The sequence below is a fragment of the Limulus polyphemus genome, unplaced genomic scaffold, assembly GCF_000517525.1.
Source record: "Limulus polyphemus unplaced genomic scaffold, Limulus_polyphemus-2.1.2 Scaffold2911, whole genome shotgun sequence".
Taxonomy (NCBI): Eukaryota; Metazoa; Arthropoda; class Merostomata; order Xiphosura; family Limulidae; genus Limulus; species Limulus polyphemus.
Window position 1 is genome coordinate 8,828 of NW_013668521.1, and position 18,814 is coordinate 27,641.

The following is an 18,814-nucleotide window of genomic DNA, read 5'->3' on the forward strand; positions in this document are numbered from 1 at the left end:
ACATATATATATATGTCCAGATGGGGCAAGTAAATTTCGCACGTGGGGGATATGGAAGGAAATAATTTTTTTTAGGTTTTTATATATATAGTTGAATAACCAAAAAAAATCATAAATTACTATATCAATACCACAGAATTTCACTATAATTTATAAAGCTTAGTAACTAAGCTTTATTTAGGTATAAAAAAATATGAAATTTTGAGCAGACTAAAGACACAACCTACCTCATTGAAATCTTCGTTCAAAAGAAAGAAATGGCAGAAGGAACATTAAAAAAGGCTGAGAAAACCACTAGGGGAACATTCTGAGCTTCCGATTGGTTATTCATGTCATATATAGAAGTAAGTTTATATAAGGGAGCATTTCCAAAAATGGAAAGAGGTGGTGGGGGGGTGCCACTGTGTTTGATTTATTACATGAGCAATATCTTAACAAATTGAAAAGATAAGAGGCTCTTATTTTATATTCTAAGTTGTCAATATAAGTATTTGATTTTCTAATTCATTAGAAACAAAAGACTTAGTATTTTGACTTCACAAACATCTAATTTGAACCAGTGTTGCATTCAACGTACCACGTGACACACAAAAATCGATGTTTATCTGTTTTTTAACATTTGCTTTTAAATTATAAAATTGAGTAATATATAGTACTAAAATTTGAATTATAATCTACAGTTTATACCAAACGTATTAACATAAATTCTTGAAATAGTAGTTCAATAAAATTTTGAATGTGAGTCAAGAAACGAGATGACATGGCCTTTCACCCGTGACCCGTCTCGAAAGGGTTAAGATATTTAGTTGATCTTTAGGAATAGTATTAGGGAGTCCTTTTTTATTTTATTTTTCTCTTAATAGTACAATGTGCCTCAAAAGAAATTATGAGTTTGTAAGAGTCGTACAATCTGAAAAACGTTAAATTTTTCACATCTCATCAGGATGATCCAGACTTTTCCTCACTGTTTTTAGTGATAATGTGAAGCACAAAAGACAAAGGAATCAACACTAACATGAATTCTACTAGACCAGAAACAAAACACACCAGTAAGACACCAGGTCTTCATGAACAATTGAAATTACTCAAATCTTGTGCCAATCCAAATAACTCCAGATTGTTAGATTGTGTTAACCCGATTAAAGAGCATGCAAGTGACCTGAAACATCGCTCATTTTAAATTCCAACTGTCAATGCATTCTACTAATTTGTACTTAACATGTACGACTTTTATCTAGTTTCATAACAAGGATTATTTTCTGGACTTATCTTAACCAAAACCAGGAAATACTAATTGTTTATTCATTTAATGATGGTAACTCAAGTCAAAAAACTATTTCTTTTATAGCATAACAGTTCAGCTTTCCTGTAATAATAATAACAACAACAATAATAATAATGTTGTTTCCCAATACAACCCAGTATGTTTAAAGCTAGTTTTTCATGAAATATGTATGCTTTAATGTTATACTAGATCTTATATTAAATTAAAGTAATGATGAGGTGTAATACAACTCCTCAATTACTTCTACATTTTAAATATTAAACATTTAGGCTGTTACATTACAGACACATTCAAGTTAAAACCATAAAGAAAAATTTAGATTCTAAGAATCCATGAGTGAAAGCAAAGGAAAATATGTCAAACACTGCATTTGCTGTATTCAGTACGTACGAGTCCTTTTGCTCAATACCAGTACTCAAACTGCCCGAGAAATTACACACAAAGTAACAGTATAGGCACTATACATATATCATCATATTTCATGAACAGCAACTGTCAGGTATTTTGTCAATAAAGGTGAGATTACTATACACTAAAGTAAAGCTCATTCCAAGCCCACGTAATAACACTAATAGAGTGAACTGAATGTCTTATGTCCAAATAATCAGTATATGTTTTGTGTATCTTCACAAAATTTTGCAAGCTTTCAGCAAGCATTAAAGGTCATTTAATGAAGTATTTTCACTAAAAATGTCTCCAGGAATAGATGAAGTCAAAGTTTTGACTTCTCCAAGTGCAATGTGATTTTCATGTTAAGATTAAAAATACTTTTCTTCATCTGAAAAATCTCAAATTATATTTGCATAATCTCTTAAACCTCCTAAATAAATTTCAAGTGTTTGTTTAGTAAAACTTTATATTTTATGTTATTTTCTCTACCCTAACTTTATACAAAGTTAGTCAATTTAACTAACCTCATAATTACCATAAAAAATGAAATAAATCTAAATTACCATTTTTTCTTTATAGAATGACTTCAATTTCTAATTTTCTTTTTTTTTGCTGTTGACTGATGATGAAACTTAACCTTACTTTTTCATACTAATGGTACTACTACACTAAATTTTTTATTTAATTAAATAATGCACCTAAAAACACAGAATGATAACACAAAGAGCAAATAATATCCTATATCATAATTATTCTGGCTTTCTAACTATGCAATAAGAGCCACTAAAAATTCAGTTAACCTCTTCAATGTGTTTCTTGTGGGAGTGAAGTTTGACCTGGAAGCAAAATAAACAATTCTCTGTACAGCAACAATGTAATATGTCATTTGATACATTAAAATTTTGGCTTTCTACTGCTAATAAATAATGTAGTATTAAATGTTGAAGAGAACTATTAGCAATTTCTGAAAGAGAGGATGAGACAAGGAGGGTCTGATTTTCTATTTCATGGCTCTGTAACCAAATAAGAGTGAAAGCTATAAAAATTATGGTTTGCCAGAGTGAAGAAAACGTTGTAATAAGTAACTTGCATTAAATTTCATACTTCTCGGAGGGTTTGAAAATAAATTAGTGAAAAGGGAATGCCTAGAAAGTAAATGTCACAATTCTAATACTAGAGGAAGGGGATTCTATTGCCTTAGAAAATTAAGAACATAAAACTTATATAAAATTAAAATTTGGATAATTAGTTTAGTTTTTATGCCAATGTATACCATAATATAAAAGTAGTTTAATTAAATTTTGAATGTAACTCAGTAAAACCTTGGGACATTCACAGAAAAGAATTCCTGTAGCAAGAGGGTTAACTGATATAAGGATGCATACATACAAATGATACACCGCTTGTAATGCCTATCAATAGACTCTTTTAACAAACTGATGTATATATATCTAATGCCCTACAAAATATTTGGATAAAGACGCACAAAAACTGCAACAAATGATAAGAGAAATATAAATATCTTTTGACTGTGATACCTCCAGTATATCTATAAATTACTCTCAACATACCATTGTGCCTCAACTTCTAAATCCTTTTCCGATCCAAGGCTGTACAAATTTTCTGCTGTACTCAGCATGTGACATACCAAAATAGATCCAAACTAAACAACAACAAAAAAAAAAACATGTATATAAAATATATGGTCAAGTGAGATAATTAGAATTATCATTCCTTAAAAACTAAACAATTATTAAAAAGGTTTCAGTTTAGTATCAAATAAATATAAAATATCCCCACTAAGGAAAATCAGTGAAGAAAAAAGAAATAAAATTGTATTAGGTCATCATGAATGTTGCTTTTTTTTTAGATGAAAAAATCTGAACAACTTGTATATCAAAACAAAACATATATTAAATGAAAGTCTCCACTCTCATCAATGATGCTTTTTGCTTTTCCTTCTTAAAATCAGGATGTTAATACCCTGACTAAAGAAATCACTTGGCTTTGAATCAAAAAACATGCCAATGTCCTCTTTAACATCTTCCACATTTGCATGTTTTCCCATTAAGATGGTGTTGCAGCAAACGAAAAAGATGGTAATCTGATGGTGCCATATTTGGAGGATATGGTGGGTGGGGAAACTTTCCCAACCTAACTCCACAATGTGGACGTGCAATGTCGTGGAGAAGAACACCTTTCCGACTGACGAGTGAAGGACATTTCTGATCAAGGGCTTGATTTAAATGTTCCTCTTGATGACTATAGATCTCTGCATTGACAGTTCACTGTAGATTGAGGAGTTCGAAATGAATTACTCTTTTGATGCAAAGCATTATTTTCTGCGGATGGAGTCCAAGTTTTGGGGTCGGAAGTGGTTTTTGTCTAGGACCGAGCCATTGTTTTTGGTGTTTAATATTTGCATAGAGAATCCACTTTTCATCACCGGTGACAATTCTGTCCAAAAAATGGTTCTCGAGCATTACATGCCAGAAGAGACGAAGCAACGCTCACACGTTGGAAACAATGATATCAGAGAGTTCGTGAGGCACCCAAACACCTTTTTAGAGAGTCGTCCCATATTACTTAGATGTTTATGTATTGTTTCACGAGACATGCAATTGCAGGGCCATTTCCCAAATGTGTTGCCTTGGGTTAGGCTCAAAAGGCATCAATATCAATTCCAACATGTCGGTCCCTGCCATCACAGTTTTTAAGGTTAAAATCACGTGAACAAAATTTGCTGAACCATCATTGACACTTACATTCAGAAAATTTCCATAAACTTCTTTGATATTCTTTGTGGCTACAGAGGCTTGTTTGTTTGGAATTAGCACAAAGCTACACAATGGGCTATCTGTGCTCTGCCCACCACGGGTATCGAAACCCGGTTTCTAGCATTGTAAGTCCACAGACATACCACTGTGCCACTGGGGGGCAGGCTACAGAGGCATTGTTTCTCTTTTTGTATTCAAACGGCATCACATGCCGAATGTGTCTGTCATTGTGTGCCATCACTAAGGGATTAGAGCATGCAAAACTTTACACATGATAATGGCTACACTAAAGTGACATTTAAGTGGTTCATTTAACTATTATACGTGATGCACGTTTTTTTGGGGGGGGGGTTAATGGAAGTGTTCCAAAATGTGACATTAATTTCTTGATGACCTAATAAATTTAAAAAAAGTACAACAAAAATAATACAGAAGTATAAATAAAAACAGAAAAAATATACCAACAAGAAAAATTGAAAAAAGTAATATGGGGAAATATAACCAAAGCATTCTAAAAATGAAATAAAAAGTTTACAATATTCCACAAGTACAAAAGTGAATTGAGATATAATAATATAAAGATGCAAACTTCATTATACAGTTTAACCCTGTCTTTGTTTTTGAAGTTGAAAAATGTTTCTTTGAATTTGAGTCACTTTTACATTCATGGAATTGACATTCCTTAATTGTTTGTCACAAGAAGAAAAATCATCATTTTGAAATTCTTTATCCATAAGTATATTTAACACAATATTGTTTTCTGTATATTAGTTATTGTTATTTTTAATTTTCCTAAAGCTAATGTTTTGGAATTAAAAAAGAAAGTTTATAATTTATATATACATAAATAAACCCAAAGTTTTTAATCAACACCGTAAAACAATGATGAAATTAATATAAATCAAAAAGATTACAAAGATACTCAAAAATAAATAAATATATATAAACACACACACACACACACACACACATACATACATAAATAAACCCTAACTGTTTGAAACATACATACCCTTTTGAAGGTGGAAACAGATACTGTTGAAGTATCATCAAGAACAAATATCTTTAAGAACTTTTGTCAAAGATTCCATATTTTTATTTTAAACTTTACTACATAAAGTTTTGGCCTCAGGTGCTACACTCGGAAATATTCATGCATGGAGCATGCCAAACATGATTAACTGCTCCACATGCCAATGTATATTTTCAGTTTTAAAACATAACAATGACAGTAGTGATTCATGTGAGAGGAAAAACATGTTATTTTCTTTGGAGCTGTATGCTCCCTTTAACAGACCACTTAAGATAATGATTTCCATACTTATAAATGAAAAAACATGGAATGAACTTCTATAGTTCTCCTCCATCTCCATCGTGGTAATGCTTTCATGTACAACAATTAAAAAAAAACATTAGTTCTTAGGCTAGCATGGTGCAATAAACTCAATTATAAAAAATAAAAAAAGTTTAGAAATCCCTCAAATGAAACTACTTTTCTTAGCCCAATCTTTATATATAATTGAAGAAATTGTACTTTTTTCAGTGCATATTAATTTGCTGCTCTACTTTTAAAGACATTCATTTTTGATTTTCTTTAAATGTTAAATCCCTAGTTTGCAACCCAGAAAAAATTTAAAAGCATCACTGGAAAGACGTTCAAAGGGGCAATCCATATTTCACTACTGGCATGCAAAAATACTTTTACTGATCCCACTAGTCTTCTCACAAAATGGGCACAATCAATACACAAGTAAAGAGCTAGTAGTATGAAACAAAAATAGAGGAACTTTAATAAATAATACTGTAGGTAGGGTAGATTGTAAAACAAAACTTGAAATCAAATATCTTTACCTCGCATCACTACTTGAAGTAGCGATCAATAAAACATTAGTTTTAGAAATGTATATCAACAACTTCAAGTGCATAGCTCTTCACTAGGTGAAAACTAAAGTTAACATTAAATATTTCAACATAAAAAGAAAAAATTGGAGTTATGGACTGTATGCTAATAAATGTCATACATGATACCCACGTTCTAGGTGTGATCCTCCAGGAAACATAAGTAATGAAACAACTTGAACACATCTTCATAATCTTTTCAAAATCATTAGCTCCATACAAAATACACATATTAAACATACGTTCTTAACATTATAACAATCTCTTGTCAGGTCACTTTACACATATTAGTACACTTAGTTCACAGAATATCTTTCACTTGTACTTTAAATCTTTGATATATTCAACACACAAAGCAAATAGGTATTTCAGAATATCTGTGTATGACAGTGACACCTATCATTTTTACTAGTAAACTTAAGTTTGCAGAAACATGTTGCAAGGCCTCATTTTTTACAGTCAGAGTACTGTCAGTTTAATAATACTTGATATCAGCAAGAGCCACATAGTGTTATATTTTCTCCGAGAAGCTCTGAAGAGGATGAGAAAAACATGTTTTTGGTCTATAGTGTTGTGGAAAAATAGATGTCACAAATATTGGTTGGAATTTTCCATATCTCAAACAGGTTATGTTTTATCATTGGGATAGTATCATTTCAGAAGTTGCTATCAATATTTATCCAGTTTCCTTTCAGATGGGTTTTTAACTTCCTAAGATCCAGCTTATTTTTCTCCTAAATACAATAGCATTCATTATTCTTGTATTATTATTTTGGATTTAGTTTATATTGTTCAATGAAATGAAATAAGATAATGTTTTCACTATTGTCTTAATTAATTCTAATTTCAGTTTAATTTTTTTTATTACAAGTTGTATGTTTCTCACTAAATATTATCCATGTAAAATATCATTATGACTTATACTCGTGTATATTAAAACCTGTAAAAATGTTCTAGCAGTAACAATAACACTCAAACTATCAAAAAACTTATTCAAGAATAAATTGCATGATTTTGCTACTTTACTACTTGTATAACGACTAATTGTAATACAGCTAATGTGTGTTACTAATTATTTTGTGTGTTCCTATTTCCAATTTGACAAAAAGTGCTTGTATACACCAAATTTATATCAGTGCACATGGGCAATTTTCATCAATATTACATTTTGGCTTCAGGACATACTAGCTAGGCTTTTCCATTATCATAACAGTGTGAAGTATTAATGTTTACCTGTACAATGCTCTACTAAAATTACAACTCAATATTTTAAAGGAAGACATGCACTATAAGAATGTCTAACATTACAAATTTGTGTGGCCTTATGCTGCTTTGTCCTCTGTTTCATTTCTATCTATGAAATTAACCATCCTCTGAAAAAGACTATGGAGAGAAAACACACATTACAGTTCATAAGTAAGTATGAAAAGTAAGCCTACAGATTTAATATAAGATTACTTAACTACCCAATGTACTTTTTATATGGAGTAAAATTAAAGCTTGAAACAGCATTTTCCTACCAAACAAGCACATTTGAAATTTTGTGGAAAGAAATTTGTTCACTTTAATGTGGTATTTCAGGCACTGCTATTATCCGTCTTACCTTATTTTGAAAGGCAGCTTGATAATGATTTCTATCTTTAACTGGAGAAATAGGTTTTCCTTCTTCTATGGTTGGTAAGTTTTGTAATGCTTGACCTAAATCCACCAAATTTTCAAGAGTACAATTCCTTATAATATCAATCACTGTGTCCACATGTTGCAACAAAAGCTGGTCATTTAGGTCCCTTTTCAAGACTGGAGTTAATCCACGAAATAGCTTAACAAGAACGTGCATCTGTTGTGACTGCAAATATATATACAAACCAAAAGACTCAGCTACATGAATCAAAATAACAGTAATAAATTTAAAAGGTATAAATTCAAAGCATTTTAAGGATATAAAACATTACTATACACATAAATACTCCTTTTTTCTAAGCCAATACCAAACCTATTCCAATATTAGGTCTATGTGCGGAATTAATATAAATTCCATGCCATTGCTCGTTTCTAATACTAGGCTCCAAAAGTTCAAAAACCAATCTAACTTCTTCAGCTTTAATATATATATTGTGTGATAACTTTATGCTACAAATGCTTCTACATAGCTTAAGCAAGATGCATAAATTCAAATACATGATCAAAACCATTACCCATACAATTAAAATAATTCTTGAAAAGTATCAGCCAGCACAATCTTTCACCTAAAAATGGCATATAGGATGATAATTCCTGCATGACTTAGTCCTACAATCAACCTCTTCTTTAGGAATCCACAAACATTGGTTACAGTTCTTGGACCATACTTAATCTTATGATAATGGTTTATTTAATAAACATTCTTGGATAATAAACTTTTTTTTTTTTACCATCCTCTTTGCCAGAAATACCACAAGCAATAATCCTTGAGTAAATCTCAATCTTACTGCAACTTTCTATTTTCCAAGAAATACCACAGAAAGGTACAATAATTCTTAGGAAAACCTTTCTAATTGTAAAAATAAACACACACACACACAATGGTAACTACAACTAATTGATTGGTCAGCTTATAAGCTGTACAATGCATTAATATTTTTGTATTTGCTTTAAACATATCAGTGCGCCTTGTTTTTATGATACAATAACACTATCATTGTATTATTGTAAAATATTTAAACATCTTGTATTACTTCCCATAATTCTTCAGTCAAACAATTTGGTCACCATTTGACCTTCTCATTTTCCATATAAACCCATACAGCCTTAATAATATTCATACTCAAACTATGTGCAGGCTTGTAATGGTTGTAGTGTTCCATCCACTTCTTTCCTTCTAAGTATCATTTCACCATCTTTAATCCATGATTGGAATCACTATTTTGCTGTAAGATGAATCTATGCCAAAATGTCCTGTTCCTGAGAGAATGACATTATTAATAGTAGCGTCATTAACTTTGTGTAGATCTCCAACACCATCAACCAAGATGCAGCCCACATCTGTATAGGCTCCCAAGCATGCTTCACTCTAAAAGATGTACATTCACAATGATACCAATCTCCTCCCATCAAACAAATTTTTGTTGATTGTTGACAAACAATTTGAATTCACATGTACACAACACCCTCCTCATACTTTGCTCATCCCATCATTTTTAACCTTTTGGTTTTGTTATCTCTCCTAAACAATTCTTCTGAGTAGCTACACATTCACTAAAGCCACTTCACACTGAAGTGTATCTTACTGCTCTGGAGCTAACATTTATACCTGTACTTATAGGTATGTCACTGAATTGTAGAGTATCATGTAAAGAACATACCTTGAGTTACTTAATATCACTCCCAAAGAGTCTGGGCTTTCTACCTCAAAATCGTGTTTATAATTTGGTGCACTTCATTTTCATACAATAGAGTGAGTTAAATCCCATATTATTTTCATTTTATACCCACTTTTTGTTTCCATAATTAGTTCCAATATTGTGTATACATAAACACAAAGAAAAATTAGATTCTTAGGTACATTCAACCAAAGAATCAATTGTTTTATTACAAAATGTTGCTTACAATGTGTAAGAAACAAATAAAAAAACTTGGGTTATTCTAGTCTTATTATACACTCCCTTGTTCAGAAATTTCATTGCTACCTTACTTTGTTTAGAAGTGCTAAAAACTACTGAAAGGCTTAAGACAGAGATAAAACAGAATTAGATAATTTCAATCTTATAATCATAATTTCACACTGAGAAATTAAACAGTTAAAATTCTAGATCATTTTCAATCTTATGATTACAATTCTGCAGTCACACTAACTATTTTATATAGTATATTTCAGTCTTGGAACAGTTCTCTGATGATTCAATATTTTCTACTCTTTTCTTTCAAAAGCTCCTCAGTAAGAATTACTTAATGTATCTTTGGTTGCTTTTTACAGTCTTACATTCAGCCATTTCTTGCAAAAAAGCAACACAAGCTAATGAAGAGTTGTCGGTCATTATTAGCCATACAACGTCACTCTAATTTAGAAACACTCCAAAAGCAATATTTACATAATACATGTATCATCATGTTTTTATTGATAAATACTGAGTCCTATCTGGAATACATCTGAATTTCACCCCTCCATAACTAGTTTAAAATATCTTTAAGTCAGATATATTCAGCAAATTTAACTAAATTTTCATGCTGGTATTCTAGATAATGTATGATATTCTTACTAACTGAATATCATGAAATTGTACACACACATACTAATATCTTACTCAAGTAAAAGTTGCATATGCCAATGGCTAGAAGCTTGTATCACTTTAGCCTTTTGTTTTATGACCACCCTGTTATTGCTAAATAATGCATTATGTCAGTGAAGCACAACCTATAGTTCAATACTTCATGTGACATTACTTCACAATAAGATCAATAATATTAACCAAATTCCAGCAGCATCAGTCCATTGGACAGACCTTGTTTCCATGAAGTTATATATATCACAATGTTTACTATAATTCTGAACTTACTATGTATCTTCACAAAATTTGGTAAGCTTTTATTAACATTACAAAACTGTTCAACACTAAAAAAATCAAATTATAAATGAAGTACTTTTGCTAAAGATGTGTCTGAGAATTTATGAATCTGTTATCAAGTCAGTCCAAATGAGAGGAGACTTTTATGCTAAGAATAAAAATACTTAATTTCTTCTTACACTTTTCATATTTCATTTACATAATCTCTACAACCTCCTAATTGAAAATAAAAAAAATTTTTGTTAAATTTTATACTTTATCTCTTATTTTCTCTACCCTAACACTAACTGCAGACAATTCCAATTATTTATCCTAAACAGCATCAGTCTCTTTAAAATTTCACTTCATCCTTCATTTAATTCTATTGTTTTATTGCTCTTTGAACTGTTTATAATTAACAAAGCAATATCATCAACAACAGCATACGGTTAACCGACTATCAAGTTACATACAACAAGAGCCAACGTGCATTCTTCAAGGTGAAATTTTTTCATTTAAGTTTTCTAACTTACCCTAACAAATTTTACTTTTGTATCAATAACCAAACATTTACATAAAACTAAATATTTTGCATTTACTTTAACTGTAAGGTTTTTAGCATTTGGGTGCACTATTTAGTAAGCCTATTTTTTAAAACTCATTATGTTGACTATCCAAAAATAATTCGTGCAGATATACGTGTTTTAAGACAAAAAATATAACAAGCACTACTATAATTTATCTGTATTTCTAAGTATTACTGTTCAGAGAAAAGTCTTTAGTCTAAACACATCAAACTCTCCTGGACAAATACTGGCTTTGACTTGTAAAACAAAAGAGAAAACTGTAGGTTTTATGTAGTATAGAATTTGCTCTTTCTGTTTGTAATAAACATGTCCCACAAAAAAAAAAACCAACAACAACGGGGGATATGGGAGAGAAGTGTAAAGTGAAGCCTATCAAATACCAGTTATGTTCTTAAAGTTTGATATCTTATATCTAAAACACTTAAATAAATGTTGTACTAGTTCAGAGCCATATTACTAATTCAAAAATGTGGGCTGAAGATGTTTACCATATTATACAATATGTTGCTTCAAGCCATTTTTAAATTGACTGAAATATATGTAATCCAAAAACTTTCACAAGCCTTGAAAGGAATTTCTAATGGACTGCATCTGTCTGGAAATTGTTTTTGACAATGTTTCACAATGCCAGCACAGATCTTCAAGAGGGCATGATGAACATTGTCCAAAAAACTTCTTTCCACAAGACTTGTATTGACACCTATGTGATTGATTACTGATCCCGATTACTAATCAAAGTTAATATCTATATTGTCTTAGCCATAAAACTTTTAGAAAAAACTATACCGTCTAAAATGACACAAAAAACGATTATAGATAGACACAATGAATGTGCTGATTGAAAAAGTACAGTGAAAGCCATCCATTCCTGTCTTTTTCAAAATGAACAAGATTTTAATTGTCTTTGATAAATATCCTGCAGTTTCTCATATGATTGTGATTACTTAATCTATTCCAATTTCTTTTTTTTAATTAATCTAGTTTTATATTTTTATGAAAAACAAGAATGAAATTTATACAAACTAAGTTATTTTAACAAGTTTCCAGCAGTTCTGGAAAGAAATACCACTGAAAGAAAAATGTAATCATAAATTAATTTTCCAGTCAAACTTTCAATCCAGAACACCACCTAACTATTCAATCATATCTTTACTAGTTATGTCCGTGTTCTGACAATATTTAGACTAGGCATATAACTTTTACTGCTCTGTCAAGAAAACAAAAATTAAGATGACTGGATAAAAAAAATTCTACTGTGCAAAGGCAACATAATAAAATATGCAAATATAAAGATTCCATAGATTACTACAAATCACAAGCTATTATTTTTTCAAAAAAGATTAACAAGCAAATGACCCTACCATATTGTGATCAAGTTATTTTCTCATTCTTAACACTTTTATTTCTTATAACTTAAAAGTAAATTGTGTAATTGGGCTTGAGAAAAATATAAAGTACATAAAACATTAGCACAAAATGAAAAAAAAACAACCTAACACACATACAAAACAATCTCAAATAATATAAATGTTATTTTACTTACTCAATGAACTCACTTATAAAAAAACAAAGTGATTAAAAATATGCTTTAATCACTAAATATTTTACCTCTTTCTCCCCCCCCCCATAATATTGTTTTATTTTTGACTAGCAATGTGGTATTTTTCTCCTCTCACAGATAACGTACTATATTTGCTAACAAACTTTATCGTACTTTCCCAAAGAAAACATATTCACAATTATTTCTAGTGCAGTTTTATCAAAGCCATTCTAACAGCCAAATTTCTGCCAATTCTCAGAGCCTAGACCCCTTAGCTTGCCATATACATTTATTATGTTAGTTGGGTGTTTGCTTTTTATTTCATGCAAATTTTGTACACAGAATACAAACAAAGCATTCAGTTTGAAGTTTAATGAACACAGATAATCTTAAATTTCCACATAAAATACTGGATAAAGTATTACCTTTAGCTATTTTGTTTTATCCATTAAGAAACCTCAAGCCAAGTTTCCCAAATACCAAATAAAAGTTTTATTGCTCTTTCATGCTATACTAACAACAAAGTAATTTGATGTAGGGATTTAAAGAATTAACTTCTCAACTGATCAGCTCTGCAAGTTTCTTATTGGCACCAAATAGTTAAAAATCTAAACATTTCTTAGTATGAAAGTAGCTGAAATAAGATAAGTAATAAGAAACTATAAAAGCAACATGTATAAGGCATTTCTTCCCAGGACATACCACAACCATGATTTCACTTACCATTGTAAAATAACGCAATGACTTTAGAAGTAATGTTCGTCCTTTCCTGACTAATGATAAGTTAAGAAGAAAATCTTCATTAGCTGATGTGTCACTCCCTTTACCCATGAGTCCACAAAAAAGTTTTCCAGTCAACTGATCTCGACTATGTTTTACCTCACTGACCTCAATGACATTTTTTGAGTGTGTGTCACTTCGCTTATCATCATCATCTATTTCCAACACCAAGCTGTACAACTAGAAAATTCAAATAAACAGATTTATCATTAAAACCAGAGCCAAATTTTTATTTAAATATGATAATACACCCATAGATAACCTCAACCAATTCGTTCTTATTTCTGTGGATTCAATTCTGCAAATATTTTCCCAAGAGAAAATTACAAGAGGAATCCAAGTTAAAAATAAACACCGTTACACAGAACAGGAAATCAGGTTTAAAGCTAACACGAAACACCATTGTATAGAATAGGAATTCATTTTAAAAACCAACACTAAATAACATTTTGTGCAGCAAGAATCCAAGTTGAAAGACTATGCCAAACGTCATTACTATACATAACTTAAGATATCACCTGGATCTCAGATAATAACAGTGCAGTGCCCAGGTAATATAAATATGTCTGTGTTTGGAAAACAATTGTTATTAAGGTAAAAAAAAAGGCTATACTGACTTAAAGGCTGATTAACTGGTGGTACCTTGATTTCAATATGTTAAAAACATATTCAAGTCTCTACTATTTCACCCTGATTTTACAAAATATACATGCCTAATTTTCTTCAGTATTTGTATAAATATTTTTCACATTACAATATTCAGTAAGTTTTGATCATTAATTTCCCAACTTAACTTTTACATAAATTACATAAGGATCTGTGTACCTGTAAGCTAACTCTTCCTATAAAAAAAAATACAAACCTTTTCTATGTCAAGTAGAAGTTTTCGATACACGTGTAGGTCCTTACTAGCTGAGGATTCCTCTTCTTCCATTGACCGGTGAATGCCAGTTTCCAAAAGTTTTCTAGGATAGTTTACACTAACTACCTGAAGCTTCCCCAGTGACCCTTCAAACTGTCCTACAAAATTATTACAAAGTTACAAGACCTGCTGATAATAACAGATTTGTTTTGATAGTACTAACTTGCTATGACAAATTCCATTTTTAACTGAGCATTTCTTTAGTGCTTCCATGACTACATTAAACAACTAGCTGTTACACAGTAGGATAGATAATAATCCCTTGTTAAGTAAACAGTATATTTACAGAGATATGTACAGCTCGTGGTCAAATAAGTTCAACAACCATTTATAATACACTGAAGTCACACTTATGAACTATTGCTTTCTTTAAAATGGTTAATGTATATCTCTGAAGTCTAGTGTCAAAAAGTAAACAAAAATATCACTCATTAGCAAATGTGTTAAAAATTTGACAAACCCCAAAGTTTTATTCAAAAGAAAGAGGAAAATAAGATTATCCTGAAAACTTCTTAGTTCCTTATCTTTTCCAAAGCTTTTTCTACTTAAAATGTATGATCCTATAAGGCTTTAAGTTTGAGATCCTACAAATATAACATTGTCAATTTCCTCAGGCATTCTTTCTCATTATGCTAAAAATGCAATTGTTCTACAAATGATGATTAAATCATTGGCAGTCTAGTGTTTCTTTACATCACATATACTGTACTTATACTTTAACTACAATGATTCTTAAAAATGGTTTACTAAATTTCAAAAGTTATTCTAACACTGTTATCTAAAACATCATACACCTTTCCATTCATTCCTGTAATTTCCATTCTTCCTAACTCCATGAAAAAACATAATAGCAAGAAAAGGAAAGTATTGTCATAAGTAATAATCTTTTCATTTTTCTTAATACAAACAAAATTAACTTTTCACCCCATATTTTAATATGCTCATGGTACTTCTCAATGACACAATTTTATCTACCTTAAAAGTGCTTGTTATGCATATTAAAATATATTTTTACTGTCTCTAAGTCTGTGTATGCTAATTAAAAAATATACGTCTTCCAGTCTGGCACACCAAGAAACTTAATGATTGCTCAACCTCATAAAATTTGTCACGTATCAGGTAATCTTCAGTTAGTAAATTTCAGCAACTGTGACTGTAATACATGTCACTAAAAATAATACTGCTACCAAGATGACATTTAAGTCCAGTAATGATGAACAGATAATTAATTTTATTTCAAAGCAGCAGTAATACACATATCAAAACTTGCATTTATAATCTGTAGTAGTGGTGAAATAGTCATGCACATTTCAACTAACACTCAACACAGATAAAACTACCTCCTTTCTTGAACAGAACGAGAGGGATTAGAAATGGTAATGAGTACTTATTTGTATTATGTCTTAGGTGTCTGTCTCACGGACTGGTGAAAATAAATTTTTCTTTTTTACTGTTACTGTTACTTATAAATGGCAATGAGTAATTATTTGTATTATGTCTTAGGTGTCTGTCTCACGGACTGGTACAGCATGTTATTTTTCTGGCCTGTGGGGTTGTTACTTTATAACATGAAGTACAAACTTGTAATTCTTAGTTGAATGCATTATGCCATATACTACAACTTTACAATACCAGAGAAGCACGAGCACCTCTTGCCATAAAAGCAGTTACCACTTGAAAATATTTAGTCATCCATGGCTACTCTGGTAATTGATAGCAAAAATCTAAATTAGATAAAATCAACATTACATTCTGAGAAAAGAAAACCCAAAGTAAAAGTTATGGTTCTAACTTTAAATGTTATGATAAAGCTGAAATTCACATTGGGACAATTAACTTTACACTCTAATGAACATTTTTGTGTCAATATTTTGTGCACCAACTACATGTGTCAGCCAGAATCACTTCCATCCCAATCTGTCAGGATTGATGTATAGCTTGCTTTAATTACTGTTGTTAAATTCAGTAAAGGCAACACCTCTACAGGTTCAGAAATAAACTGTTTTTAGATTTGCACTAGCACAAACAGAAGAAAGAGATCCATTCTGCTTTCAAATGACAAGAGTTATTTTGTGGTGTGAATTGTGCGTTTACTAATTAAAGGACTTGCTAGTTTCATTGCAAGCTTCAATCAATGGCTGTTTGTTGTTTACTCCAAATGTTTCTCACTGGCAATATCCTGTAATAAAATACTGCTTCCTGATGATAAGTTTGTTGTTTGGCATTTCAAGCAATTTTTCGTTCAATCCACTTTATAGTATAGTCTACTTAACACTACTTACACTAAAACTGTTATTGTTACTCCATTTTGTAAAACATAAAACATCACTAATTTATATATTTTAAATTCAAAAGAATAAATCCTAATGCAACATTGCTTAAATCCAATGTTTGAGTGACCTGTAGTCAACTGACAAGTGAATACCACACAATTTCAGTAATGAAAAGTTGGCTCATTCCAGAAACAGCCAAACTTTTAGCATTCAAAATAAAATATCAATAAAAGGAAATAAAGTCAAACTGATAATAACAAAAATGGTTTCTGATAATAGTAATGTATCTAGTTCCAAAAGTTTGTTTTCTATCATAGTCAGAAAAGATTATAGAAAAGTAGACAATAATGATTTTTTTTATTCTGACAGTAGCAAAACAGAAAGAAATCCTCAACAAGACATCACACCAAAAAACCAACTGTTGCTAGATCCAATAGGCCCAGTTATAGCATCAAAGAATAATCGATTGAAGATCTAGAAGCTACACTAAGAAACAGAATGATATTCATACTTCAATGTACAACTGCTTATTACAACAGTATATTGTATTATACAGCATTAGCAAATGATTTAATTCTCTATATGCATGCCAACATCGTAATTTAGGATTAGGAATTTTAATGTGCATTGGTTGCAGAATCCCTCCACCCTCTCTACACAAACAACTATATTCATAATTTTCCAATTTCGATATAGCCACTGTTTTATAAGGTTATTACTATAATACAGCATTTGGTAGTGACTGAACTTATTGAAGTATAGGGCTTAAGCCTACTGCAATTATGACAGTAAGATATACTAAGCATGCAATCAATATAGAAAGCCTATATTTGCATAAAACATTTACGATTTAACAAATTTTAGAATTATTGTAAATCTGTCAATGATAGGCTGTTCAAAGGCCTCCACACCAACAATTAACCCTATTGAGATAGGAAGCTATGGGTCGGAGGGCATTTTATTAACTACTATTTTATGAATGTATGTCAATGAACTTGGTATCAAATTGTAGATTTTAATTCAAATTTTAGTATTATACATTAGTTAATTTCTTAATTTAAAAGTATATATATATAAACAAAATTAGCTAAATACTGACTTTTGTGTGTCACACTGGTATATCACTGGGTTTGGTCAGATTACATTTCATATGAATTGTTAACTCAACTTTCCGATATTGGCAAGCTAGAATATAAGATAAGAACCTCCTACCTTTTCTATTTGCCAAGATACCATAATATTTATCAAATCCACCATATTGGCTCTACTTGCCACTTCATCATTTGAGAAGACTTGTTTATCTATGCCTGCTTTTTTATACCTATAAGTTTATAACCAATCAAAAGCTCTGCATTTCTTCTACATAATTCCATTAGTCTTTCTAAGTTATTTATGAGAGAAAAGCTCTTATATTGTTGGAGAGATTGAAGTATTATGATCAATACTATTTTTCAAACAGAAATATTTTTTAGGACCAAATACAGCATAGTTACAAAGCTTTGTAATTTAAAATAGATTTTTGTGGTATTGGTACAGTCATTTATAATTTTTTGGTATTCAAAAGTGCATACGATGAGGCTTAGCAAGGACGACTCATGAGTGCAAAAGAGAACTTCAAAACCTCGCAAGTGGTAGAGATCGTTGTTTTCCAAATATTTTTTTTATTTATTGTTCTATGTTTCAAGAGAAATAGATGAACTTTAAATAATTATTTGTAAATAGTAATTATATACACACACACACACACACACACACACACACACACACACACACTACTCTGACAACCGAAGGCGGATGTACGGTACAGCAGTAGTAACTATTGTCACCAAATATACTAACCA

At 30.7% G+C, this 18,814-nt stretch overlaps 1 protein-coding gene across 1 annotated transcript in view; it reads right to left on the minus strand.

Moving 5' to 3' along the window:
- LOC106468195 (protein PAT1 homolog 1-like) overlaps positions 1–18,814 on the minus strand; it is a 127,380-nt gene that overhangs the window by 4,919 nt on the left and 103,647 nt on the right. The window contains exons 14-17 of the mRNA XM_013928608.2: positions 14,641–14,798; positions 13,722–13,958; positions 7,955–8,197; positions 3,247–3,338 (exon numbers count right to left, since the gene is read on the minus strand). Of these exons, the coding sequence (XP_013784062.1) occupies positions 3,247–3,338; positions 7,955–8,197; positions 13,722–13,958; positions 14,641–14,798 (730 nt within the window). The remainder of the gene's footprint in view (positions 1–3,246; positions 3,339–7,954; positions 8,198–13,721; positions 13,959–14,640; positions 14,799–18,814) is intronic.